The 20,086-nt window shown below is 34.9% G+C and overlaps 2 protein-coding genes and 2 long non-coding RNA genes across 6 annotated transcripts in view; 1 reads left to right on the forward strand and 3 right to left on the reverse strand.

Moving 5' to 3' along the window:
- Positions 1 to 3,110, reverse strand: part of LOC136271232 (uncharacterized) — a 52,191-nt gene extending 49,081 nt beyond the window's left edge. Inside the window, exon 1 of the long non-coding RNA XR_010709124.1 lies at positions 2,321 to 3,110. This is a non-coding gene — a long non-coding RNA (uncharacterized lncRNA). The remainder of the gene's footprint in view (positions 1 to 2,320) is intronic.
- The window catches only part of LOC105320764 (porimin), a 129,878-nt gene that overhangs the window by 61,915 nt on the left and 47,877 nt on the right, over positions 1 to 20,086 (reverse strand). The gene's annotated exons all lie outside the window — the stretch shown is intronic.
- LOC136271227 (E3 ubiquitin-protein ligase TRIM71-like) lies at positions 7,704 to 10,264 on the forward strand. 3 transcript variants are annotated; one of them, XM_066070771.1, is made up of 2 exons: positions 7,704 to 7,836; positions 8,221 to 10,261. In XM_066070771.1, exon 2 carries the CDS (start codon positions 8,255 to 8,257, stop codon positions 9,923 to 9,925), a length of 1,671 nt encoding a protein of 556 aa, XP_065926843.1. In that variant the 5' UTR covers positions 7,704 to 7,836; positions 8,221 to 8,254; the 3' UTR covers positions 9,926 to 10,261. The 3 variants fall into 3 exon arrangements, with proteins under 3 accessions (XP_065926843.1, XP_065926845.1, XP_065926844.1); XM_066070773.1 differs by having other exon boundaries at positions 7,709 to 7,766; positions 8,221 to 10,264; XM_066070772.1 differs by having other exon boundaries at positions 7,715 to 7,867; positions 8,221 to 10,263.
- On the reverse strand, positions 10,661 to 12,923 carry LOC136271234 (uncharacterized). The gene is made up of 5 exons (XR_010709127.1): positions 12,715 to 12,923; positions 12,331 to 12,382; positions 11,828 to 11,906; positions 11,597 to 11,662; positions 10,661 to 10,714 (listed from the first exon to the last, which is right to left on the reverse strand). It is a non-coding gene; the product is annotated as an uncharacterized lncRNA (long non-coding RNA).

The following is a 20,086-nucleotide window of genomic DNA, read 5'->3' on the forward strand; positions in this document are numbered from 1 at the left end:
GTTGGAACACAGATCCGCCCGCGTAGATTGCTTCATAATGAATCAATGGGTGCGTTCAGAGTACTGCCGTTGGCAGACAAAAGTTACCACTGGCAATTTTTTTTACCATTGGTATACCAACGGTACCAATGTTTGCCGATAAAATTTACCATAGGTAGACATTTCTGCAGACGATCTAGAGCTCTGTTAGCGATGGTAACTTTTTTATGATGTCACAAAAATGGCGGATATTTTGTATGCACTGAAGGCAACAGAGTAATTTCACAGCTTTTTCACCTTAAACCTTGTTGTAGCTGAACAATTCCTTTAAGCATTGTAACATTCCAAAAATACAACTGAAAAAAAAAATCTTTCCGTATATGTAGGCATGTTGCAGGTGTTTGGGGGACATTGGTTGGAATATGATTGCCATCTAAAGCACCAAAACTTTTGAAATTGAAAGTTTTCTCCAATTATTTGCTTAATTGTGATGAAGGCTATCTATTTGGCCTTAATATTTTTTAAGGAGGAGAAAATACTCTATAAAAAACTTCCTTTTGAAGATGTTCTAAAACCGTTCAGCCATACATCGAAAGTTCTCAAACGTAGTTTCCACAAAACACCAATAGTTCCTTTTCAACATTAGGGTGGGGCCATTTAGAATGTTGTCGGTATTAACCATATCATTTATTTAACTTTCAAATGTGTCCCTGGACAAACGGTATCAAAATCATCGGGTGTCTATATTATGGTATTAAAGTAATCGCATGGTTATGACTCGCTCTAGTCATGTTTTTCCAAAGATATACACACGTTTTGCGGGAGAAGAAAAACTGTAAGAAAAAAATTCTTTATTGTAAACAAATTATAATTTTGAATGTATCCTTTCGGTGCAAAATGATCAACGAAGTAAAAATATTGCATCTTGGTTTGACATTTTCCGCTATATAGGCTAATCAGCCAGCGTTAACAATGGTACACCAAAGGTACCATTGTTAACATTGGTGAAGTTCCTACTATCTGTACCCCAAAACTCGTTCAGAGTACATATGGGTCCAATGGCACCAATGGCACAAATTGTTACCATTGGCAAACTTGTATTGGTACCACTGGAAATACTCTGAACGCACCCATCAGTGATCTACGTGAGCGGATCTAAGCGTCTATTTATAAAAAGAATAAAATTAATTGTCACGCATGACAAAATAAATATATAGCTGTTCATGAAGAAAATATTACATAAGCACATAAGCTTCGCGGTTTATAAAGCGTAAACTGCCCCCAAACCATTTCATATCGTATAAAACAAATAATTATTGAATTCATTCCTTAAATAATTACACAATGTTGATTTAACAGCTTAGCGGTTCTTCAGACATAACACTCTGTCTCTTTGAAATCACACAGATAGAGTCCGAAAAGTGACAATCACTAATTGAATAAATTTACATTCTCCAGTGTCTTTGCCTGTGATAACACTACGTATCGATTTTGTACTATATAACCCATAATACAAATGACGCCAAATTGAGGCGCCAGTGGGGTTTGCTTATTTATATTTTAAATATTTAATCGTACGAAATGTAACGATGGCTTAAAATTATATAAATATAAGTAATAAGGAATCATTCTTTGAATATTATGAGGTGATAATTTCGGTCGGAGCGTGATAAAATCTCTCATAAAGCTCTTCGGGCTTTCTTGGATTTGATCACGCCCCGACCAAAATTATCACCTCATAATACTAAATACTCAAAGAATGATTCCTTATTCCTTATATATAACTTTGATAAAATTAAACTGCGAGAAAATACTACAAAACAAATGTTGAATTTATAAAGTAAAGTCCAAAATAAAGTTATTAATGAACAGTGAATCTCGCACTGTGATAGATGCTTAGAGACTCTCTGTGCTTGTTAGGACCCCCCCCCCCCCCCCCTCAACGCACGCTCCCAGAACCGTGTTGACGGAACAATAAGGGCATCGGATTTGAATATGATGTTTTAAAACTCAGTACTTTAAATTTCATTACAGGATGATAAACAGTCACTTGAGTCGCAAGGTTTTTGATGTTTTGTATAAATCAGGGTATTATTAATTTAAAAAATGATAACATTTCGACGGATAGAAGATCAAACAGTTGTTTTGTATTCCTAATAACCATTCTGAGTTCGTACGATTAAAATTTATACTTAAGAGACATTTATCAATTAACCCTTGACCATATTGATCTCTGACATGGTAATTAAATTCTCTGTCTGTCTGTCTGTGTCTGTCTGTCTCTCTCTCTCTCTCTCTCTCTCTCTCTCTCTCTCTCTCTCTCTCTCTCTCTCTCTCTTACCCCCGACCAGTAAACTCCCAGATAACATTCCAGATATCAACTTGTCCTTGTTGTTTCTGTAAAACTTGCGCATTTTCACACCGACTTTATCATTTTTTCAAATGTTGACTGTAAAACATCCAAGCGATTTTGTAATGTAAATTTAATCGTGGTATATATCCCACTGCATGATCAAATAACAATGTCATTTCTTAAATCACGGGGCCGCGATAAAAGGTGTAGTGAAACAGCTGAGGGAGTTTGAAAAGCCTTTTTCTATTGTGATTTAAGTGCAAGAAAATTTACCGGTGAATGGTGAGTGATTACACAGGGTTTAAGAGTGTTTGTTTAAACCACGTAGGCGGCCTCTGCTCGTCTACTGCGGTATACTGACCAATACACATTGTATACTGAGCAATAAATCTATGGAATTTCTCTCTAATTTTATTTTTGTTTAGGATTATGGAATTAAAATTGATAGAACAAATTTAAGGGATTAATGAACTGTTTGTTGTGTTTTTCAATTTTCGCCCTAAAACTTCATTAAAAAAATAAATAAGAATTCGCACTTTCATTTATAACTCCTGAGGTGATTTTTTCTATACATGTACATTAAGTGGAAACAAATGAGAGGTGTATAAGTATACATCTACCACAAATAACGCCATGTACACACCATAACATTTTAATGTCACAATAGGCAAATCAAAATTAGGGGAAATAAATTGGTACCAACGCGAATACTTTATTAGAGTGTTTAAAAACAATGAAGAGAGTAAAACAATATTTTTTGGAAAAATAACGTCTGAAAATGAATGAGTTGATCCACCATGAATATTTTTCTTTTTTTTAATTACAAAACAATCGATATTGATTTCGAAAAGAAAGACAGCTCATTCATTCTATGCAATCTTTTATGGTTAACATTTTTGTTGTTGATGTGAGCTGGGTAGTCTACAAATATCCCACCAATGTGTCTTAAACTTTTAAATATGACATTCACTGGCGTCGGAAGCAAATTGAAAGTGGGGGGGCTTGACTAATCCTCAGAAATATTGAGAAAAAAGTAATTCCCAAAATCATGGAAATCCTAATCCGTGGGGGGGTATACCTATACTTCCAAAAGAAAAAAAACTTACTTATACCCTAAATTTTTTTTCTTCTAAATCATGAAATTCCTAATCCGTGGGGGGGGGGGGGGGGGGGGCTAGTGTGTTTCTAAAAAAGTGGGGGGCTGAACCCTCTATCATGCTATGTTTCTAATGGTTTGGTATAACTTTGCAAAAAAAGCCCCCCCCGGTTCCGACGCCTATGACATTTATGGACATAAAATGTTGTTTAGGAACGAAAAATCCAAACCTCTACGATTAAAAATTAGAACATTTCCAAAATCATTATACAGAGCTCTTGGTCAAAGGGAGGTATATTTAGTCTTAAAATGGCGACCACCATCTAGCCGCCTTAGATGTGTGTTTCCTAATCTTGGGCGTTGACGAGGGGATAGAAATCACACAACTCGTTGGATAATGGTCTAATATACTTACAACTTCACATGAAATATGTGTTGGACTCCCCTTCCCTGTCAAACAAAAATATTCATTGGACACCCCACCCCACGCGCTTGGAAAAAATTCTTGAGCCAAGTATGACTATCCTTTGGGGTTTTCAAACACATTCCTTCTGGAAACGGGGGAAGAGGGGGGGGGGGTATACGTAGCTGGTAACGGCTTGATTTTTTATGCGCAGGATATGTGAACTCAAAGCAACTGAATTTGTGCGTATTTTTGAAAGAGAAGAGAGTTGACTTTCATACTGTCGTACCATATGCACAAATATTCCATGCAATTATCCATGTATCATTTGGTAAATGTGTCAACTACAGTATCTCGTTAATACATGTACATGTACTCATGTATGCTTGTCAAGAATTTATCAGGATACGGAGAGGACAAACAAGAGGCCCATGGGCCACATCGCTCACCTGAGGAACACTAGGTATGATAAAATCAGCTCAATGGAGTCATAATACAAACTATCTGGACAATATACAATAATTCATGTAAATCCTGTATAAATAAAATCCATTTTCCCCTGGATATTCTTATGTTTATAATCATTAGTCCCTTTTCTAACAGGATGATTTTATAGTCATATCATGTGTTGAGTATTGCAGTTCTCAAAAAGATCCCTAACAATAGTTTATATATGGGATATAAACGTACAGTAAACTCTCAACCTTCTCGTGAGGCCAAAGAATTGTCCTGGGGCCAAAGTCTTAACAATTATAAAGAATCATCTGGCTGATTAGTTTCTGAGAAGATTTTTAAAGATTTACCCTATAAATTCCTTTGTTAAACTTTGACCCCCCCCATTGTGGCCCCACCCTACCCCTGGGGGTCATGTTTTTCACAACTTTGAATCTACACTACCTGAGGATGCTTTCACACAAGTTCCAGCTTTCCTGGCTGATTAGTTTCTGAGAAGAAGATTTTTAAAGATGACTCTGTTTATTCCTATGTAAAACATCGACCTCCCATTGTGGCCCAAACCTACCCCCAGGGGTCATGCTTTTCACAAATTTGAATCTACACTAACTGAGGATGCTTCCACACAAGTTTTAGCTTTCCTGGCTAATTAGTTTCTGAGAAGAAGATTTTTAAAGATTTACTTTTTATAATCATATGTTTAACTTCAATCCCCCATTGTGGCCCCAACCTACCCCCAGGGGTCATGATTTTCACAACTTTGAATCTTCACTACCTGAAGATGCTTCCACACAAGTTCCAGCTTTGCCTTCGAATTAGTTACTGAGAAGAAGATTTTTAAAGATTTACTGTATATATTCCTATGTTAAACTTCGATCCCCCATTGTGGCCCAACCCTACCCCCGGGGGTCATGATTTTCACAAATTTGAATCTTCACTACATAAGGATGCATCCACACAAGTGTCAGCTTTCCTGGCCAATTAGTTTCTGAGAAGAAGATTTTTAAAGATTTACTTTTTATATTCATATGTTAAACTTCGACCCTCCATTGTGGCCCCACCCTATCCCCAGAGGTCATGATTTTCACATCTTTGAATCTACACTACCTGAGGATGCTTCCACACAAGTTTCAGCTTTCCTGGCCGATTAGTTTCTGAGAAGAGGATTTCTAAAGATTTACTCTATATATTCATTTGCTAAACTTCGACCCCCCATTGTGGCCCCATTCTCAGGTGAGCTAAAAAGGTTAAGTTTACAATTCAATAAGTTGGTTTCTGGAAGAACAGATTTTGAAAATTTTCGTCATAAATATTGACAATTTTTTTACTTTTTAAAGCGCTAAGCATAGCTCAGCCCTTTATTGTCGTTAGACTTCAACTTCCGGTGCATCGAATAACCGCCCCCTATAAGCAAAAGTATACATCATTTAAACTGGTTAGGGAACCAGTTTCAGGGGTTTATGCACATAACTGCACGGGCTATTGTGAATCTAATTTACGGGTTATTGTGAAATTAATGTACGGGGCTCACATACATCATTGCAGGGACTGTCATGCAGTGATGAGGAAATATAGTGCGTATACAGAAGCTGAAATGCTATATACATATATCTGTTATATACATACAGAAGCTGGGTTAGCGCTTTTCAGTACTATCAGTACTTTGATTTAATCTTTAGCTTTTAAGATCTGTGTACAAACATAGAATTGTTAGCAAGTCTCTGTATCTTGCTTATAATTCGAAGCAAACACTCAAAAATGGTTAGTAAATAGAAATTGTTAACAATTAAACACAAGAAACATGCACTACATGTATAACAAATAAAGAACACAATTTATTTTTTCGAAATGAATCATATATATACATGTATATACCTACATATTTCCGTAAGCGATATCAAACTCTATTTAAACTGAATAAACTAGAGAAAATGCCGAGCATCTCAACAAAATCCTATTGCATTAATCTACCATTACGCAAAAAATAATGCCGAATTACCGATAGAATGAATTGTATTTCAGTACTCCTACATTAGATTTTGCTTAATTTGCGCAGGTAAACAGTTAACGTAACTGTTTGATTTACCGAAGTCTCTGTTTGATTTGATACGTAAAAATCACGAAATACAGACGACAGTTTCCAGGTTACAAAGCATAAATAATGAAAACGAAACGAAAATCAGAACAAGCTAACATCAACGTCATGTGTGAAAACTGTCAACGCATTGAAATATTTAGCCTCAATTTACTTCACAAAATCGGCACCAATATATTTTTCATGTTTCAAAAATTTCCCTTCATACGCGAACTGTTGCACAACAAGCAAATTCATCATAGTCAGATCGACCCTTTTTTGTATAATGTCATGGCTGCTTTAAACAAAGAACCTCGTTTTAGAAGTATGGAATACGAATGTCTTGGTAAAATGGGTAAGCAAAACCGGGCCGTGGCAAAATAAAAGCCGGGGCACATCGGCAATCGTCAATTCCAAATACGCATTATTTTGCAGCAATATTTACAGCAAATACAAATATACTGGTCCATCAAATATCCTGAAATTTTAATGAGATTGGCAGATTAATAACTGCTTATCTTTTGTTTTGCCCAGGCCAAGTCTTGTCTACCCATTTTACCGGATGCCGAATCCGAGGCTATTAAACTGATTGAAACACGCCTTTCCTTTATTATTATTTTCGTAATAACTCAGATTTGAAACAGAATTAGACCTTAATTTTTGCAATTTATGTTTTCCTTCCCATAAGGATAATTTATGCTAAACTACGTTGAATTGGAATCAGTAGTTCTTGAGAAGAAGATTTTTAAAAATGCACCCCCCTTTTTCTACAGTTTCAAGGTTTTCTCCGCTTTGAATACAGATCGGACTTTTATTTCTGCAATTTATATTCGCCCTCCCATAAGGATGCTTTGTGCCAAATTTGGTTGAAATTGGATAAGCGGTTTTAGAGAAGAAGTTCAAAATGTAAAAAGTTTACAGACGGACAGACAGACGGACAGACGGACAGACGGACGGACGGGCAGACGGACGACGGACAAAAAGTGATAAGAATAGCTCACTTGAGCTTTCAGCTCAGGTGAGCTAAAAACGAAAACTTACATAGATAACAAACTTATTCTGCTCGATTATAGGTAAACGTTCGCTCTTTGTTGTTCAATTGGGTTTTATGTCGGGGGTTGGGTGTAGGTGTCCGCCACATTTTTTCAATTATTGGCAATTTTCCTCGTTGAATAAATGAATGTTTATTTCTCTCAAATCATATCAATGGTACATGAAGTAAAAAAACCGAAATATTTACAAATTTACAAACGATACCCCTTTAATGATTTCTCCTGCTTCATGCCCTTCATCGCGCAGACCCTAGATCCACCCCCCCCCCCCAAACACGTCATTAATCACGTGTCATACCTTGAAAACAGACCCGGAAGAACGAGCAAAAATACGCCATGTTGGACTAGCCACTAGGGTGTGTATTTACCGACATAAACCATGTGAGACAACACTTATTCTGGACTACAATGCTACAAATATTCCATGTAAGGAATTTACGTCAAAGTTTATTTAAATGTAGGTAACTGGGTCATGTACATTATGTCATGCAGCCACTGACAATACATGTAGCATCGATTCTGAAAGTTTGGGGAGGGGAACCGTACTGGACAAGTTAGTTTTCAACAATTGCTAATCTTTGCTGTTCTAATCGGGATGGGGGGGGGGGACTGGTGACAAATAAATAAATGTTTTAAAAATAAACATCATTCCATTCAATTTCTTTACATATTTCCAAACAGTTGGGGGTGGGGCACTTTTATATATGTAAAGTTAATATATATAGGTCAAATATAACGCTTTTTCAAAACGTCTACAAATTTATACTTATCATGAGCATTGTGCTTATTTCTTGTTCTTGTATTTTTCAGGATCTCTTGTAACAACTAGTAAAGGAGTCTGACCATGGACCCTAGGACTTGGGCCCAGGATGTGTTACGGTGTCGTCTCTGTGAGACCCCGGGCCCCCCTATGTACTGTGACTTTTGTCACATACATCTGTGTAAAGCCTGTGTGGGGGAACATCTCTCTGATCAATCCAAAGAACACAAAGTGCTGCCAATTGAAAAGAGGGGATCTACTACTAAATGTCCACAACATTCCTCAAAGATTTGTGAACTTTACTGTAAACAATGCGTTGTTCCTATTTGTGCACTCTGTGTTTCCTCCAAGAAACATCACGCACATGATGTAGTTGACATTGCGAATGGTTTAGAGAGCCACAAACATGACTTTCAGAAAGATTTAAAAGAATTAGAAGATTTCCTTTATCCTAAATACCAGAGGATTGCATCCAACATTGCAGTTCAGAAATCTGAACTAAATAAAAACTCTAGGAAATTGACAACAGCAATTGACAAACATGGAGAAGTCTGGCACAGAGAAATAGACACCATTATACAGAAACTGAAATCTGATCTTGATGAAATGGACGCCAAACACCTGGCTGTCTTAGACAAACAGGAAGATGAAATCACACGCACCATTTCTGAAATCACACAAACCATTGCAGATCTGAAGAAGTTACTAGACTCCAATGATGTCAGCCATGTCTCTGCCTACAAATCCAGGATTGCTGAATTCAGAAGATTGCCTCCCAAACTCACAGTTTCTCTACCAAACTTCACCCCTCAGAAAATTAACCCAGAACAACTTTACCAACAATTTGGTTCCCTGTCAGCATTCTCCATTACAACAGAGGAACATGGCTACACCATGGAATCCTCAGAAGCTGGATCCTCTCCTCTCACACCACTGCTTGATGAGCCACGGATCATCTCCACCATACAGACACAGTATAGCTATCCTATTTATCTAACCAGTGTTACTTGTCACAGTGATGAAGAAATCTGGGCGTGTAGTTATAATAATGAGATGATGAGTCTCTACAACCTGCAGGGGGAACTAGTGAAGTCAGTCCAAACCAAGTCAGGGAACGAACCAGAGGACATAGCAGTGACAAGGAGTGGGGATCTAGTTTATACTGATGGAAGTGATAGAACTGTGAACATAGTGAAGAATACACAGATACAGACAGTGATCAGACTACAGGGGTGGAGACCTCGCGGTGTCTGTAGTACCTCCTCTGGTGACCTCCTGGTTGTCATGAACAGTGATGATGATAAACAATCAAAAGTTATGTGTTACTCTGGCTCCACAGAGAAACAAAGTATTCAGTACGACGACAAAGGACAACTTCTCTATTCATCTGGTGATTGCATTAAATACATCAGTGAGAACAGGAACCTAGATATCTGTGTGTCAGACTGGAACGCTGGTGCAGTAGTGGTGGTCAATCAGGCCGGGAAACTCCGATTTACCTACACTGGTCCTCCCTCTACTACCAAGGAATCATTCTATCCATGGGGCATCACAACAGACAGCCAGGGTCGGATCCTGACAGCAGACATCAACAACCACCGTATCCACATCCTGGATCAGGACGGACAGTTCCTCTGCTACATTGACAACTGTCATTTACGTGGTCCATGTGGTTTATGTGTGGACACCAGAGACAACCTCTTTGTGGCTGAGTACAGCACAGGTAAAGTGAAGAAAATACAATATCTGGTGTAAACAAACCGTGTGTGTGTGTGTGTATTATATGTAAACAAACTGTGTGTGTATTATATGTAAACAAACTGTGTGTGTGAATTATATGTAAACAAACTGTGTGTGTGTATTATATGTAAACAAACTGTGTGTGTGTGTATTATATGTAAACAAACTGTGTGTATGTATTATATGTAAACAAACTGTGTGTGTGTATTATATGTAAACAGTGTGTGTGTGTGTGTGTGTATTATATGTAAACATACTGTGTGTGTTTATTATATGTAAATAAACTGTGTGTGTGTGTGTATTATATGTAAATAAACTGTGTGTGTGTATTATATGTAAACAGTGCGAGTGTGTTTGATATATAAACAAACTGTGTGTGTAATATATGTAAACAAACTGTGTGTATGTATTATATGTAAACAAACTGTGCGAGTGTGTATTATATGTAAAGATAGTGTGTATATTACATGTACATATGTTATAATAAATCTATCAAACAAACTGTGTCAGCTATGTGTTCCGTCTTAGAAAGAGTGTGGATGTTACTGTCATAGTTTTGTTCATCGAAACAAGCTGTCAGATGTCCACCTCTTCTCTCCCTTTTTGGTAAGAGATGCTTATTAATATTAATAGATTGTCAGAATCAGATATGTTGTACCTGCTCTGTTGTGTGACATGTGCTCTAGCTGTTTCAACTGAAATACACAACACAGGATGAAGTCGGACAAGTGTCATTGCGTTCATTGTATTCATACTGAAGTTTGTCACATACTGCCCAAAGTCCAAGCTCTTGTTGAAACGGCTCTATTTGTAAAATATATGTAACAATTCATTTTTAAAATTTTTATAATACTGCAAAATGATGAATTCTAATATAACTTACATATATTTTCCGCTCATACACAGTAAAGCCTCACTTAAAAACCAAAATGCCCTAACCTATGGGTCGTGATTTTTACAACTTGGGGGACATCATTGCTCATTCTAAGCATGTATTTAATTTGCCTGCTAGATGACCAAAAGTATTATTTTTTGAAAAAATTAGTGGATATTCACTATATGATATATATAGTTTCATGTTGAATCTGTTAATCGATCACTTTACAACATATATTCCCTTCTCCTATGGATCCTGCTCCAAAAAAAAAATTGGTCAAGATGACCCTTTATAGAGTAGTTTTCAAGAAGTCGAGCTGAAAATGTTTAAATGTTAACGCACAACACATAACTCAAAACGCCGACGACGTACAAAACCGATTGCAATGGGTCACTTGTGTGATTAAGGTGAACACGATATCTATATGTTTAAAAGTTCACCGGGATATGAAGCTGTGATCTTGTGCATGATCAAATCCTCTGAAGGCAGAACACTTATCAGAAGATTTCATAATGTACCAACCAAGTTCATGTCCTGGTGAACTTTTAAAGTTGATTATATATATTTCTTGAATTTCAATATAAACAAGACGGATCATAAAAATCATTTAGCAATTATTGTCTATCTATGTTCATAATATCAGTGCTTAGGACAAAGCATTGACTCTCAATGCAATATTATTTACGCTACAAAAGTTCATGCACACAGAGGTGACAATTTTTTCTTCCTCTTTCGTTTGTTCATAAAATGGAAGAATTTGCTAATGCAAATATTGTGGCTTGTAATAGATTGAGTTACCAAACACATACCTTCCCATGGAATCCATGGAAACTCCTTTCATACTTTGAGTGTCTGCATCGAATGTTTCTAGATGCCTGAAAATTCCACAGTACACAGATTTAAATCAACTAAGAAGATCAATAACAATATAAAATCAATTCAGGAAGGCTTTCAAAAATTTTACATGGAAGGAGAAAAATCAGAAAGAAGTTATACATGAAACATGATTTATGTAACAAGTCAAATAGTTTATAGTATACAAGTGTAACAGGGGCCCTTTGGTATAAATAATGAACACCTGCAGGCTCGCTGTTGTATATGATTTAAAAATAAATCACCCTGTAAATATACAACAAAAATTAATTCAATTTCATACGATCAATTCACATAATATTTTTTAATTAATTTCACAGGTTATAAAAAATACACAATATTTAAATGTTATAAATGTGGAAGAGTTATTCCCCTTTTCACAGAATTTTACAATTTGTGTATAAAACATTTAATCTTACATGATGACACAAATCTACACACATTCAGATTCATCATCATGATCATATTTAAACATCTAAATACTCAATTATATATTATGTTGTAAAAAGTATAAAATTAATTATGCATCAATAAAGTATCAATCCAGTTATAAAAAATAATTGGGTGAGAACCTAGTAAGTTGCAAGAACTTGTGTTCAAACCCTTTGTATATTATATATACAATAAAATATGTTCAAACCAAAAATAGTATATGAAAATGTTTACAAACTTGCTGGTATATATCTTGATGTCACTGTAAATCTCTTTCTGAAGTCTTTCGTCTGAATTAGAATCATACAACATTAAAACTCTACATATTTTTATATAGATATATATATTTTTATTCGTACTGCTATTATAGGGGTAATACCACAATATGTATTGAAACATAGGAGCCCTATTTGCTTGCATGTTTAACTGAATTTTCTTCAATAAAATCCGTTTGACCCCTACATTTTATGTTTATCACTGACAATATGCAATATTTACAATGATCCATGATGTAAAACGTCTACATCCACTTCAGTTTCAACATATTGCAACTAGAACTCGACTTTAAACAAAAAAACAAACAAATTTCCTTCTTATTCGTAAATATAGGACGCGTAGTTACCATGTATTATATCTTTGAGTTTCAGAAAATACCAGTTTGGGTCTAGATCTTCGTCTGCTCATGTCTATGGTAAAGTTTCATAGGAACCCCGATCCCGATGCCTTTCTTAATAAAATTCTAACAAAAAGAATAAATACACGACGTCAGAAGTATCGAAAGAATTTATATAGCGTATTCTCATATTCAACAAGAATACTACCACTAAAATCTGTAAGATGGATCCAAGCCTACACCTTGGCATTTGTTGTAGAGTCATTCAAAAATGAGAGAGAATTCATGCACAATGTATCTCATGGACGTTGCATCGTATTTTGAAAGTGGATGGAGGGGAGGGGGGGGGGGGGCGTCATCCATAAAAATTAAATCTTGACAAGGAAAAAAAAAGGAACTTTCAAAAGTCATGAAAAAAGTCCGTGGGGAGGGGGGGGGGGGGGGGGAGGAGGAAGGGGGAAAGCGTAGTATTTACCGATAACTTAATTAAATTTAAATTTTCATTTCTTTATTTTCACTTTATTTTTTACATGGCCCCAAAATGAAGAAGGGATGGGGTGGGGCATAGTAATAAAATTACCTTTTTTATATGTAAATTTAAGAAAAATGTTTGCTGCGACAAAAAGTCCCCCCCCCCCCCCCCCCGCGATACTACCTGCCTGTACTTTCTGAATTTGTTTATAGCATTATAAACCATAACTTCACGTCTGTTAATTATAACTTTATATACCTGCTTATGAAGCAGGTCAATGATACAGGTGTTTCACTTGATCGTGTCAATTCGCCACCTGTAGTCACGTGTACACGTGTCTTTTTTTTTGGGGGGGGGGGGTTTAAAACAAAAGCAACATTTGGCGAAATTTATTTTCTTTTTTAATCTCTACGTATTGTTCATAAATTCGCACTCAAATAACAATGAACATACTTTGTATTTATAATTCTATAAAAAGTAACAATGCAAATACTCTTAAAGTAAGCCATAATTTATATTCTGGTGGCGGTTATATATTAACTTTCCAAGAAGTGTTGTAAATTCGCTATGTCCGTGTTCGTTATATTGAGTTTTATTATAGCTTGTATGTATGGCTATATATGACAATTGTTTTGCAATATGAAGTTGTGCATTGTAAATCATGGATGATAAGAGAGAGCGATAAAGAAAAAAAAAGAATCTTTAGACATTGGTTCGTGTGATCCGCTAATATAAAGGTTACAGATCCCTTTCCCAACCTCCACAGATGGTTGCATGGCAAAAAGGGTGGGTTTTTTAGCTTCCCCCCCCCCCCCCCCCCCCACTAACACACAATATTCACCCCCACATTCGTGAGTTATTTTTTCATCATTTATTTTCTTAATCTTATGTTGATGTATGCTGCACTAAAATATTCACAATTTACGCGAAATAAGCTATACTAATATATATATATATATATATATATATATATATATATATATATATATATATATATATATATATATATATATATATATATATATATATATATATATATACACACCACTGGTATACCATTGGTATGTATATATATTTATAATTATATATATTATACATGGGGGAGCCGTCCTGGAGGTAATTTACTGGGAAAAGCCCGGGATGTTCCAGATGACTGGTGGAGGTATTTTACTGGGAAAAGCCCGGGATGTTCCAGATGACTGGTGGCGGTGTTCGGATAGATGTTCCTATTTATTCATTAATAAATGTACAAAAGAAAATAAGGCTGAAACTTATGATGCTGATGTACGTGTAGAAGCAAACTATACGTGTAGAATGTGAGTGTGTAAAACTGCATTATAAAAGCATATGCTTGGGGGGGGGGGGGGGGGGGGGGGGTGTCACAGAGAGAGAAAAGGGGAAAAACATGTTACCAATCTGCTTAAACCACCTGTACCTTAAAGAAAAATTATACAATGTCATTTTAATGGTAATTTTTAATTTGACAGGGGTTAAGAGATTGGCAATTTGAAAAATTGCCATTCAGGGATATAGAGGAATAAAAATTATCCCTCACCCCCCCCCCCTCACTCCGGGAAATTAATTTATCCCTCGGACCCCCCCCCCCCCACCGGCAAACAAATTTATCCCTCCCCTTTTGGGATTAGTGCATGGTGTATGGTGAATGTCAGCAGTAATTGTAGACTTTTTTGACGGTCTGATGAATTTAACATCAAACAATGATAAAATACATGCAATCACATTTTGATGTTTTACTGTAAATGTTTGTTTACACAAACAAAAACATATTTGTACACTGTAATTTTGTAAATCTACATTATTCTAGATACAATGCTTATTCTCAGACAAAATTAAAGCAAAAAAAAACTTTTGATATATGATTTAATTTGATAATGAAGTAAAATGATACACTTTCTGTTTCTCAGTTAAATCATTTTTAGACATAATGATCGATTTCGTAGACGGATGAAGAAAAATACATGTGCATTAAGAATCCATTGGTCTTGTTAATATATCGCTGCCTTTTGTGTTTAGTGTTTTTGTTGGTGTAAATCCAATTAAAAGTTATGTTTGTTCAACCTGAGAGAACCATAAAAAATAACACAGAATATACAAAGCACGTGTATATACATCATGTTTGTCTTATACCCAGACCATGGCAAAGTTCTTATTTGGAATAAATACTATTCCAAAATAAAATAAATAGATAAAAAAATCGAAATAAATGTAGAAAACAGATTAAATAATAATATAGTACTATAGTATTCCATTGATCGCAAATTAATAGATTGTCACAATATAATTTTTGTGGGTAAAGCTAAATATTGATGTAAGACTGTTATATTCTGAACAAAAATGGCTCGAAGACAGATTGAGGAAGTTTGCACCTTCAGTTATCCTTAAAAATAGATTAATTAAGGGTTGCTTAAAGATTGCTTTTTTATGTGGCCTTTAAGTCAAGGATACAGAACCAAACTAGTGAAAGATCGTCTATATGTGAACGGAAAGTTATATAAAGGTCCAGAAAGCAGAGACGAACACCACACAGGAACACCAGATAATAGACAACAACGCCACGCAGCCACACACGCGCAACACATAACTCGATCGACAGGAGCCCAAGGACGATCCAACGAAACAGCAGGACGGCATGAAAGACAGACGACACATCCAACGACCGCGTACAGTACAGTCGCCTCCAACGCGTACACTGGACATTCTACCGGTCACTAGGACAGGCTCGGGAGTAGGAGTGAGGATTTATCTATCATCGCATGGAATGTTAATAAAGGCCTAAAAACTAAACTAGATAATCTAGACTTTGTAGAACTTAAAATAAAATATGATATAATTATTTTATTAGAATGTTGGATAAATCAAGATGATTGTTTCGATCTACATGGATATAATAATTATAGTTTTCATAGAACAAATGGAAAAGGAGGTGGCATTGTTATATTTATTAAAAACATGTTAGACATGAACATATCAATTGTAGACCAATTTTGTAGTACTGTTGTGTGGATACGTTTTGAACATAAAAGTAAACAAGGTACACCCATTTTTGTAGCCGCATGTTATATACCCCCAGAAAGTAGTGTGTTTTATAAAAAAGAGAAAGTTGATATTTTTGATTATTTAGAAGAATCTTATTGTAGTTTTCACCGTAAAGGTCATATATATGTGGTAGGGGACTTTAATGCCCGGTGTGGAACTTTGGATGATTTTATTTCTGATGACAAGCTTGAAAAGTCAGTAGAAAAGAATTTACAGTCATTTGTAGACTATGACAATAATGTCAATGTATACTGTAGACATAATGCAGACAGGGGAGTTAACAACTTTGGTAAAAAGTTGATTAATTTGTGTAGAACTACAGGATTGAAAATAGTTAATGGAAGAAATGAAAATGACTATAATGGTAATATCACTTTTTATAACGCCAATGGAACTAGTACGATAGATTATTTACTTACAGATGTGTACAATTTTGACAATATTGCTTATTTTTCAACAGGTATTTTTAACTGCTTCTCCGATCATGCACCTGTTTCTTTTTGTATTAAAACTAACTACATAGATGGGGGATCAAAAGCCTTGTGCTGTACAAACACTTCACAAGGGAACGGGAGTATAAATCAATGTACTTCAGTTAGATGGAAAGAAGGTGCTGATTTAGAAGCTACGTGGTCAATAAGTGAACACTATGATTTATTTTTGTCATATGTAGAAAACCAGTTATATACACAAGAAGATGTTGACAATTGTGTAGCGAATTTTAGTAAGACACTCTGTAAAATAATGAAGCCCTATTGTATTATCACTGGTGGACTGGCAAATACAGTTATAGATGCAGAACGTTGTATTGATAAACCCTGGTTTAATGATATTTGTAAATCAAAATACCGTGATTATAGAGGTGCACTGCATTATTTTAATGTATGCAAGTCGGATGTAAATAGAATTGTACTTTGTGCAAAGAAAAAGGTTTATAAAAAAAACAGTCCAGAAGTTTAAGCATAACTACGAACGATATCAGGGAGACAGAATGGAATACCTAAGAAAATGTAACCCAAAGCAGTTTTTTCGTTTATTTAAGAATAATAAAAAAATCAGTTGTGATGTAAGTGCCAAAGAGTTTTTTGAGCATTTTAAGAACCTTTTTGAAAATGTAAAAACTACTACTTATGACAACACATGATTATGAAATATTACCATGTTATGAAGAGTTAGATGTGTGTATTTCAGAATTAGAGGTTGAGAAAGCTATTTTGAAACTGAAAAGTAACAAGAGTAATGCTGAAGATGGTGTAATTAATGAATTTTTTTCGAAATGTAAAGAGGTTATGATACCTATTTTGTGTAGACTTTTTAATAATATATTCGACTCTGGTTTTTACCCAGACAATTGGTCAAAATGTTGTATTGTACCAATTTTTAAAAAAGGTGAAATGCAAGATTTAAACAATTATAGAGGTATTACATTAGTTAGTTGCTTGGCAAAACTATTTACAAGTATTATAAATACTAGATTGTTAGAATGGGACCAGAGATATAATATCATTACTGATGCTCAGTTTGGTTTTAAACCAGGGGTAGGTACAATTGATACCATATTTGTACTACAGAATCTCATAAGTAGAACTTTAAAAAACAAAAAAAGATTGTACTGTTGTTTTGTGGATTATACAAAGGCCTTTGACTTAATTGATAGATCAAAACTATGGTATAAATTGCAAATGGAGGGTTTTGGAGGAAAATTGTTACGTATTATTAAGTCTCTATATAAAAATGTAAGAGCATGTGTTAAACATAAAGGTACATTTACAGAAACATTTAGAATCTCAGCTGGAGTTCTACAAGGTGAAATATTCTCTCCATTATTATTTTTCAATGTACCTTAATGATTTTGAAAGATATTTTATAAATAGTAATTGTACATCAATTGAATTACAAATGATTAATATGTTTTTAATTATGTATGCTGATGATACTGTCCTTTTGGCAGAATCGCCCGAGGGTTTACAGGATATGCTGAACACATTGCACAGATATACTGATGAATGGAACTTATCTGTTAATGTACAAAAAACCAAAATTGTAATTTTTAGAAACGGAAAATGTGTTAAAGATAATGAAAAATGGGAATACAATAGCAAATACGTAGAAGTAGTGAATCAATTTAACTATCTTGGTGTGTTGTTTAACTACAATGGTAAATTTTTATCTACACAAAAGCACTGTGCAGCACAGGGAAATAAAGCAATGTTCAGCATATCTAGTAAAGTGAAAGATTTGAATTTTAATGTTGAAACTCAATTGAATGTTTTTGATACTTATGTAAAAAGTGTACTTAGTTATGGTGCTGAAATTTGGGGATTCCATAAAGGTCAAGATGTAGAAAAAGTCCATAAAAATTTTTGTAAGAAGGTTTTGGGTGTCAGAAAAAATACTTGCAACAGTGCAGTTTATTATGAAGTAGGTAGATTTCCATTAGAGATCTTCAGGAAACAAAACAATTTTAAATACTGGTTTAAATTAAGAAACAGTAAAAACTGTATTTTAAAAGCATGCTACGAAGACATGGTGAAAAATAATGACATATGGATTTCAAATATTAGGAAAGAATTGTCCATCTTAGGCTTAGCCGATTTATATCAAAGTACTATGAAAGAGTCTGTTATTTTAGATATTATATTTAATAGAATGTGTGATGTCTTTAAACAAAAAGTTGTTAACGATATAAGCAATGCATCAAAATGTATATTATATAAACATGTTGTTGATCATTTTTGTTTACAAGTTTACCTAAAGAAACCAATTCATGTAAAATATCGTAAATTAATTACACGCTTACGGTTGTCCTCACATGACTTAAAGATTGAAACAGGGAGGTATGATAATTTAACACGTGATTGTCGAAAATGTGAATCTTGCAACTTAAATGTAATTGAAGATGAGTTCCATTTTTTACTTATTTGTCCATCACTTTGTAGTTTAAGAGAAAAGTATATAAAAAAATACTACTCCCGAAAACCAAGTGTCTATAAAGTTATACAGTTATTATCTACCTCTAATACTAAAGAACTGTGTAATTTAGGTAAATATTTATATTATGCAAACAAGCAACGAACTCTCCATGTGAATTATCCAAATTGATTATGTACACTTTGTTTTTCTTACTGTTTATTTAATATGTATATGTTCATATGTATAACCTATGAGACATTTGTCTCTTGGAATAAAGAACTTGAATATACTTAAGGACCTAGCAGCCATCTTTAATTCTTTAAGCCTCAATTAAGCCAGCTTAAAGCATCGTTGTGACTTAAAGGTGGCTTAGAGATCGTCTTTAGCCTACCTTTAAGCAGATGTAAACTATTTTTAAGGCAACTTTTAGGATATGGACATATTCATTTCACCAATGAATTTTAAGTGTAAATTCCTCTCGCGAATTTTCCGTGAAGTTGCGGTTAGCCCGGTAGCATGCCAATTGGCTTTCTACTAAAAATACTGCCCAACTTTCACGAACGTATCTTGTATTTGATTTGTATTGTAACTGTAAATTGTAATATAAAAGTTCCTAAAATCCATATGGTGAATTCAGGGGAAAGCTCAATTCGTTACATTCGCTCAAGTTTACGCTGAATAAAAAAAACTCCAAAAAGAAACAAAAGTTCAACAAGTTGTATTTAAGTTGACGAAATAACGGTACATGGTATTCAAATGAAAACCGATTCCCGGAATTCCGAGAGAACAACTTAATAACGTGCGGAGATTCCAGCACGGACAGTCCGATATAATTCTGTACTCAAAATCGACACTAACGTGCGGAAATCCAGCACAGCTAGCCCGATATCACACACACTCCACTAACGTTCGGGGTTCCAGCACAGTTAGCCCAACCGT

The sequence above is a fragment of the Magallana gigas genome, chromosome 9 (assembly GCF_963853765.1).
Source record: "Magallana gigas chromosome 9, xbMagGiga1.1, whole genome shotgun sequence".
NCBI lineage: Eukaryota > Metazoa > Mollusca > Bivalvia > Ostreida > Ostreidae > Magallana > Magallana gigas.